This window comes from Fukomys damarensis, unplaced genomic scaffold (genome assembly GCF_012274545.1).
Source record: "Fukomys damarensis isolate Sample0158 unplaced genomic scaffold, DMR_v1.0_HiC HiC_scaffold_33, whole genome shotgun sequence".
NCBI classification, from domain to species: Eukaryota; Metazoa; Chordata; class Mammalia; order Rodentia; family Bathyergidae; genus Fukomys; species Fukomys damarensis.
Window position 1 is genome coordinate 2,938,109 of NW_022900945.1, and position 8,365 is coordinate 2,946,473.

The 8,365-nt window shown below is 60.0% G+C and overlaps 1 protein-coding gene across 1 annotated transcript in view; it reads left to right on the forward strand.

Annotated features, from left to right (window-relative positions):
- Cachd1 (cache domain containing 1) overlaps positions 1–8,365 on the forward strand; it is a 135,177-nt gene that overhangs the window by 123,969 nt on the left and 2,843 nt on the right. The window contains exons 21-26 of the mRNA XM_010605231.1: positions 216–302; positions 1,145–1,261; positions 1,888–2,039; positions 2,509–2,670; positions 3,567–3,653; positions 4,265–4,366. Coding sequence (XP_010603533.1) covers positions 216–302; positions 1,145–1,261; positions 1,888–2,039; positions 2,509–2,670; positions 3,567–3,653; positions 4,265–4,366 — 707 coding nt within the window. The remainder of the gene's footprint in view (positions 1–215; positions 303–1,144; positions 1,262–1,887; positions 2,040–2,508; positions 2,671–3,566; positions 3,654–4,264; positions 4,367–8,365) is intronic.

The window sequence follows — 8,365 nt, forward strand, 5'->3', positions numbered from 1 at the left end:
GAAGGCCGGGGTGGGGCGTGGGGGGCAGCCCAAAGCCGGTTGTCGGCTGCGTCCTGCTGTCCCCCGGGAGGGGCGGAGCCCGCGTGCCCTTCACTCCTTGCTCATGCCCTCTTATTTTGACTGCCCTTTGTATCTGCAGGGGCTTCTTCATTTTCCTTCCCCGACGCATGCACAGTAGTCGTTAACCCTTTGCCTAAACTGTCGCTTGCTTTCAGGATGGAACAAAACGAATGTGAATGTCCGTGCGAGTGCCCCCTAGAGGTCAATGAGTGCACCGGCAGCCTCACCAACGCAGAGAACCGGTAAACACGCAGGCTCACGTGTGATATCGCGTGCGTGTGAGGACACGGTCCCCAAGCACCTGTGCACACGCACATGCCAGACCGCCTGCGCCCTGCTGTAGATGCGCTGTGGGTTGTGACAGGACAGACCTTGCGGTGGCCGGTCCAGAGCAGTGGGCCGTGAGGTGTCGATGGAAAGGCTATAGAAGTGTGACAGGCGTGTCGCACACCACGCAAGTGAGAATATTACAGGTGCTCAGAGAGCAGCTGCCACTTGTCCTTTCCCTTCGTTTTGTGATAGTCACGCGGGAACCTGGCATTTGTTTATATTTAGAGCCGTAAAACAGATTGCGGCACATCCCTTTCCTAGAACTTGCTGGGAATAGTGCTGTGTACAAACATGGCGCATGTGTGTTTTGGCAGAGAGAAAGTGTGAAAGGACCCACATTTCACTGTCCATAGCAGCTCCCCAAAGACGTTGGTGAGGTTGAGCAGGGAGGTGGTAGGCAGTTGTGTGCTCTGTGGTGTTAAATGTGAATACATTCTCACACGGATGTTACATAAACACAGCGGACCCTTGACTTCCGAACTCAGCCTGTACCCGAGGGCTCGTTGTAACTCAAGTTGGTCAGTGGAGGCCCAGGCTCTGCTACAAGGCCTTCAGAGTCTCTCCTGCACACGAGCCAATCTCAGTGTCCTAGAGAGACACTGAAGTTCCAGTCATAACCCATGTTGTTCGTATGTCAGGCCGGTTGTAACTCAGGCCCACTGTGTGAACGAGTTTCGAGGAGGTGGGTCACTGGCACAGGCTCTGTTGAGCCTGTGTAGGTGCCGGCCCTGACCTGGGACCCCGCCCTGCACAGGAACCCCAGCTGCGAGGTCCACCAGGAGCCGCTGACTTACACGGCCATCGACCCCGGCCTGCAGGACGCCCTGCACCAGTGTGTCAACAGCAGGTGCAGCCAGAGGCTGGAGAGCGGGTAAGTGGTGGGGCCGCTGCACCGCCCTGCCTCTCATAGCTCCTCCTCCCAAGGCTGCGTGGCCTTTCAGGTCTGCATTGGGTTTGCACAGCCCCTCGGTGAAGTGGAATATAGGCCCAGAGGAGACGACAGGTCTCCTGGTGTGGTGGTGGTGTCATTTGGGGAGGGTGGTACGGGGATTGAACTCAGGATCTTGTGCTTGTGAGGCAGGTGCAGCACCACCGAGCTACATCCCTGGCCCAGTGATGTCATCATTTGAGAGAGGGTTCACTGTGTGATTTAGGCTGGCCGTAAATTCACTGTGGTCGTCCTGCCTCAGCCTCCTAAGTGCTGGATTACAGGCCTGCGGTGTGTTCTTCAGCGGAGGGAAGAGCAGACCTCAGGCCCGGCACAGGACATACAAACACACTGAGAAGCCGGCAGCTCGGGCGTCTGTCCTCGGTGCCCTCGCCTTGCCCAGGTGGCCTGGCCACGTCTCCGTCCTTTTTCACAGTGACACCACACGTGTGGGACGTTGGCCCAGATCTGCAGGCCTCAGGCTGTTTCCCCCAGGGGTTCGGGCTGCTTTGACCAGCGCTGCACTGGGGCCAGAGCCTGTGCCTAGGACCCTGCATTCTCCCCAACAGGGACTGTTTCGGGGTGCTGGACTGCGAGTGGTGTGTGGTGGACAGTGACAGCAAGACCCACCTGGACAAGCCATACTGCGCACCGCAGAGGGAGTGCTTCGGGGGTGTCGTGGGCGCCAGGAGCCCCTACGTGGACGACGCGGGCGCGGTGGGTATGTGAATCCTCGCCACCCACTCCAGGGTGGCTGGACCCACGGGGCAGCTGCTGCCGTCCCTCCGCTGGGTCCGTGCCCACCATGCTAGGTCTGAGCACAGGCACAGGGCTGGCGACTGCAGGTGACCATGACCGGTGCCACCCTTTCCCCGCGGCCGCTGCCCCCTGAGCTCCCCTCACCACTTCCTGGGCGGACCCTGGGCCTCGGTCGGGGGCAGATGCCGGAGCTGCGGCTGTGGGACTGCAGCTTGGTGGGTCAGGTGCCCAGGCCCCACCTCGGCAGGCAGGCGCTGGCCGCCGGCTCCGGTGGCTGCTAACCTGGTGGACACCGGCCTGGCTATGCAGCTGGGGTTGGCTCCTCTGCCGTGGCTCTGGCTTGAGGAAGCCCTCAGTGCGGCCTGCAGGCTCCTCTCTGAGGGCCTCACAGTCCACCCACAACCCTAACGGGCGTCTTTCTGTCCCTCAAGGTGACGAGGTGATCACGCTGAACATGGTCAAAAGCGCGCCTGTGGGGCCCGTGGCTGGAGGCATCATGGGCTGCATCATGGTGCTGGTCCTGGCCGTGTACGCCTACCGTCACCAGATCCACCGCCGCAGCCACCAGCACATGTCGCCTCTGGCGGCCCAAGGTGCGTGCAGAGCGGGCCCTCACCCTGACCTCCTCCCCCAGGTTTTCCCCAGGCAAGGACACCAGCCAGTCCTTGAAACCTCTGAGAAATGCGAGTAACTGGTCAGGGTGGTGCACGCTGTAATCCCAGCACTCAGGAGGCTGAAGCAGGAGGATCTGCCAGCCTGAACTACATATCAAGACCTTGTCTCAGAAAACAAGAAATGAAAAAAAGAAAGATCAAAGCAGGCCCCCTCCTCAGCTTCACCGGCGTCACCCTGGGAGGCCCCACAGCCTGTGTTACTGTGTAAACCCCGCATCCCCTTCCTGGGTCCCTCTCTTTGGCCAGCGTCTCCCCACCCAGGGCCCTATCCTGTGCCAGCCAGAGCCAGGCACTGAGTAGAACCCTTGTGCTCCGTGCTCTGCCCTCACCATCCAAAAGCTAGACCAAGGTGACCCAATCTTCCCTGCCAGGGCCACACTCCTGTCCTGCATGTGTGTGTGCGTGCGACAGGCTGGAGCCAAGAACAGAGTGCGTCCTGGGTGCTCCCGACCCCGGGGGGGCCGTCTGTGCTCAGTGGCGACCTCCGGGAGTGAGGTCCAGGCTGCAGCCCCGCCCGGCCGAGGGCTGGGAAGGCGACAGCCCACACCCTGGGTAGACTGGGGACAACCGTCAGGGCGCCCCTGCCCGTGTGTGTTTTCCATCCCCCTCTGCCGTCCACCCGCCCCCCACCTCGGCGATCAGCCTCAGGTGCACTTTCGTAACGGGAGGGGCGCCAGCTGGGCGTCACCTGCTTTCGGTCCGGTTGGGCGCAGGTTGACTGCCCGCCTCGCTTCCCCGGGAGTCCCACAGCCCCAGCAGGGCGAGGGCGGACGGTCTGTGCGATCACACAGACCCGCTTCTCTCTGCCGGTGCAGAAATGTCAGTGCGCATGTCCAACCTGGAGACCGACAGGGACGACAGGGACGACAGGGACGACGACAGCCACGAGGGCCGCGGCATCAGTAAGTGGCCGCTGCGGAGGCGGGGCTGCGCCGGGAGGGCTGCGTCCCCGGCCTTCTGGCCCTGCTGAAATGTAAGGCGCCTCTGCACGGGGCTGTTTCCCCGCCTTCCCCAGGAGCAGTGCAGGTCTCTGCCTTTTGTCGGAAATCACGGATTTCGCAGATTCAGTTTCTTTTCCATTTTCTCCTGTTGTTTTCCTTTCCTTCATTCCCTCCCCTGCCCGTCCCACCTGCCCTGCACCTTTAGGCCTTTTCTTCCCATTTCACGCTGTCAGTCATCTCATTAGGACCTCATGTACGACTCCAGTTTGTTCACAGCAGAGAAACTATTCGCTGTTTACACACGTGTGACTTACCGTTTCACGTAGGAGTCCATCCTCAACATGTGTCCATTTTCCTATGAATGAATCTAATTTCTCAGACTCGGTTTTTATTTTGCACAAAAGTGCTTCGGCCCTTCTTCCTCCTGCGCCTCTCCCTTCCCAACACCGCGTTCCGAGGCAGAAGTTGGGCCAACGCCCGCCCCTTCGCCTGGGGACACAGCTCAGGCAGGCCTGGCAGCGGGGTGGGGACGGGCGGCCGCTGAGGGTGACCTGCTGTCCTTGGTCCCGCAGTCAGCAACACGCGCTTCATCGCCGCCGTCATGGAGCGCCACGCACACAGCCCCGAGAGGAGGCGGCGCTACTGGGGCCGGTCGGGGACAGAGAGTGACCACGGTAAGATGGCCGCTGCCCAGTGGGTGGACGAGGGCCGGCCGCCCTCTCTGCCTCAGGCTTCCGTTAACCACGGCTTCCCACTGGGTGCAGGCTGTGTCCAGCACCCAGGCCTGAGCAGGCGCTGTGCAGGTGGCTCGCGGTCTTCTTGGAGGTTGATGTGGCTCCCACCCACCCCCTCTTGTCCCCAGTGAGGCAGCATCCTCTTAGGTCCTGCCACCCTTTGTGAGCATCAGAGCTTTCCAGCTGGTGCATTGGCACTGGGAGGCTGAGGCAGGAGGCTTCTCAGTGCAACTTAGCGAGGCACTCTCTCAAAACCAAGCAGCTAGGGGTGGAGCTCAAGGTCATGGCACCCCTGGATTGGACCCCCCATTTTAGGGGGCCCTTCCACGGCTGCGTACTTTTGGGAACCAACGAGAGCATACGCACCGAAGACACCCAGGAAGGACCCGAGCCAGCCGCTGACAGCCGACCCTGGGTCCTCGCCTACTCGGGGTCACAGCACTGCAGATGTGTCCTGGCCATGAGCACCGCCTCTGCCCCACAGACCTTGTGCTTTTAAACTAGCAATCTGGTTCCAGAAATCGGTTTTCCTCCCAGACCTGGTCTTGTTTCCCATGCGTAGTACTGTCCTCAGACCTCTTCCGCTCCGGTCCCCACGCCCAGCCTTCTCCCCACTGCCAGGTTCGGCTTTCTTTTGGAAAACTGGACGCAGGCATGTGGTCTTGGGGACTCTGCTCGCTGGGGGCGACCTTGTTCCCCCGGCTCGGCAGCCTCGCGTTTATATTCTATGGAGAGCCCAAACAGAATCTGGATTTTTCAGTTTCTTGACTTCCTGGCTTTCCTCCCTGAGAACATTCTTTGAACCTGCATGAACTCCCGCTGCCTGCCAGGAGAGCCGTGCTTCTCCCCTGAATGATAAAACAGGCCGGGGCTCCTGTGGTCCAGCAGCAGTCATCCGACGTTCGGAGAAGGGCGGACACCTCTCTGCCTGCTGCCGCGGCCCCAGACAGGGTTCCCCACATCCGAGCGCCCGTCCTGAGGTCTTCATACAACACAGGTGAAGTGAGGCAGAAAGGAGAGGATCGGGCAGAATCCGAAGCGAAGGCGTGGGTTCGGGGCTGGGATTCGTTTTCCACAGTAACTGGGTTCCTGTTAAACCCAAGAAAAGACGAGTAGCTTCCATGCAGACAGACCCCGAAGGGAGCGGGAGCCACTGCTGTTCTGCACCAGGTGTGGAGCTGCCTGCCTGTGTCCCCTCCCGGCCTGTGGGGCCGGCGTCACTGCCCAGAGAGTAAGCCACACACGCCCACGCCACACGGAAAGCTGCTGCCCCATCCTCGGGTGGGGACCACCATGCACTCCGTCATCTCCGCCAGGCAGGGCGGCACAGGAAGGAGCTCAGGAGACAGGCTCAAGCCCGACCCAGGGCATGCCAGCTCCTCTGCCTTCTGGTTTGGGTTTTTTAGCAAGCTCTGGAGGCCTTTGTGAGTTACTTGGACTTCAGTGTCCTGATACTTAAAAAGTAAGATTAAGAAGCTGCTTGTGGTAGGTGGCGTGTGCCTATAATCCCAGCGTTCTGGGAGGCTGAGGCAGGAGGATCATAAATTCAAGCCCAGCCTGGGCAATGAAAGCCTCTCTCAATAAAAGATGAGGGGGTCTGGGCTATAGGTCAGTGTGAAGGTCCCTGGTTTGATCCCCAATAATATCACCCCAAAACATTACAAATTTCTCTGTGGTAAAGTCATGAGGACTAAATAGAATAATGTAGAGCCCAGGGTAAACCACAGACCCTGGAGGAATTTACAGTCTAGGGTGAAACAAACAATGCGTGGATTCTGGAGCCTCTGGAAGGGGACCATGGCAGCTGCCTGGACAAGCAGGCGAGGGAGAGGGAGCGGTCGCTCTGTCGTGAGCGCGTCCCGGCAGCCCCTGGGGTTGGCGTCGCAGGGCCCGGGTGGACGCCCGTTAAGCGCCTGCCTGTGGCACACTCAGAATCAAACTGAAGCACACAGTGGGCTGAGCTGCCGGGGCCCCGGAGTTCGTGCAGAACGCAGCCAAGCTAAATGTGGAGCCTGAGGGCTGCAGTTTTATTTATCTTTAGAAATATTGAACGTAGCCAGTAGAGTTTTATGCTTTAAAGGACTTGCCTTAACTTTTGTATCTTAGAAGAAAAACTGCTTGGAATGGGAGTAATAACTTGGCTAGCAGCACAAGGCCCTGGGTTCCAGCCCAGGCACCACAAAAAATAAAGTAAGGAACAGCCACCCAAACTGGTCATTCTGGAGTTAGCCAGCTCCAGCGTGCACTGTTTGCCTGGTGGAGGCACTTTGGGGTGCACCCCAGGACCCCGGCAGGCCGGGAGAGGAGTTGCCCAGCATGAGCGATCCCCAGTTCCACATGAGAACAAAGAAACTCCGCAGAAGTATCCTGAGCAACATTTTTTCCTTCGAAGAAGGGAATTTGCTTAGTTCTTGGCCAGTTTGGAGAATTTGAGAGGCAGGGTCATTGGTCAGAGGGGCCAGACTCCTGCAGGTACTCGGTGTAGCCACCAGGTGGCGTCTACGCCCCTGGAGGGAGCTTGTGCTTTCCGGTTTCCTAGCAACCATCAGAAAAATAAAGAGAAATAACAGAAGCAGAAAGCCAAAGCACAAACGCCTGATCTGAGCTCCGTCCTTCTTTACAGACGCCTGGCCTCCTTCCTGGAGCCTCTTTCTGCCTTCCATTGTCTCCATGTGCCTGTGGCAGTGTCCGCAGACCTTTGTGTGTAGTGGCGTGTCCCCAAGCCAGGGCAGCAACTGTCTCCAGCGAGCAGCAGCCGGTGTATGGAATGAGACGTGTCTGTCTGTCCGCCTGTCCGTCTCCTGCTTCTCTCCCACTCGCCGCCCCCACCCTCCGCCTTCCGATTTTCAGATTGTGAAGTCGGAAATTGCAGCAGGATTGCGCAGCCAGCAGGCAGTGAGGGTGCGATGGGGCTGTCAGAGAGGGGTAGCAGGACGCAGCCAGGGCCAGGGCTCCCTGGGCTCTGCCGCGCCGTGGCGGCCCCTCGGCAGCCTGCGCAGAGCCCCGTGATCTGTCACTGCACGGCTTCCTTAGCAGATGAGGGCATCGCCGGGCAAAGCCTCTTAATACACCGCAGAATTCCCTGGCAGCCTGCCACGGTGGCACACTGGAATCCCCGCACTCTGGAGGGTGAGGCAGGAGGGTCGTACGTTCGAGCCCAGCCTGGGCATCTGAATCCCTAGCAAAGCTCTGTCTCCAAGCAGCTGTGCTGCACCCAGCTCGTGGCCCCTGAGGACAGAGACCTGGTGACAGAGCTCACCTTCGGGACTCAGCCCTGCCAGGCATGGAGGCATCTCAGGCTCCCTGGGTGGGGGCTTCACCATTTCCCAGCCCTAATCCTGGAAGCTGCAGCCTTATCCGAGGATGTAGGTCCGGCGCACGACCACAGGCTGCCCCTGCCCTGCTGCCCTCCAGCCTCCGTTAGTCCCCTCCAAGCCGCAGGGCACAGGGGTGGCCTTGTTCCTCCATTCTACCTACCAGTCAAGCTCCTATGCATCCACATAAGCCCAGCTGAAATAATCCATGATGATGCTTTGCTCCTGTAGCCGGATTGAGCTCTTCCTTCCCTATTCCTCGATTACACCTTTGCCATCAACCTGAGACCAAGCCCCGCGCTGTGGGCATCCACGCGAGTCCCAGGGGCCGCACATCACACAAGGGTGCGCCTGTGCTCCCCTTGCCCTCTGGTCCCTGTAGCCTGCAGCCAGCGAGTCCTCGCAGCCGTGCTTGGTTTGGCTCCCCGTCCCTCGAGTCTGTCCTCCAGGGCCGCCATGCGTGCTGGGATCTCACCCGGGCCCATCGCAGCCCAAGTGCACATCACCATGAGCGGTGGGTGCAGAGGCCCAGGCGGAGGGGGGTGCGGCCGTGACAGCAGTCTGCTCCCGAGAAACCGAGGGCAGCGGTGGGCGCCACAGGGCTGAGGTTCCAGGGCAGTCGGGC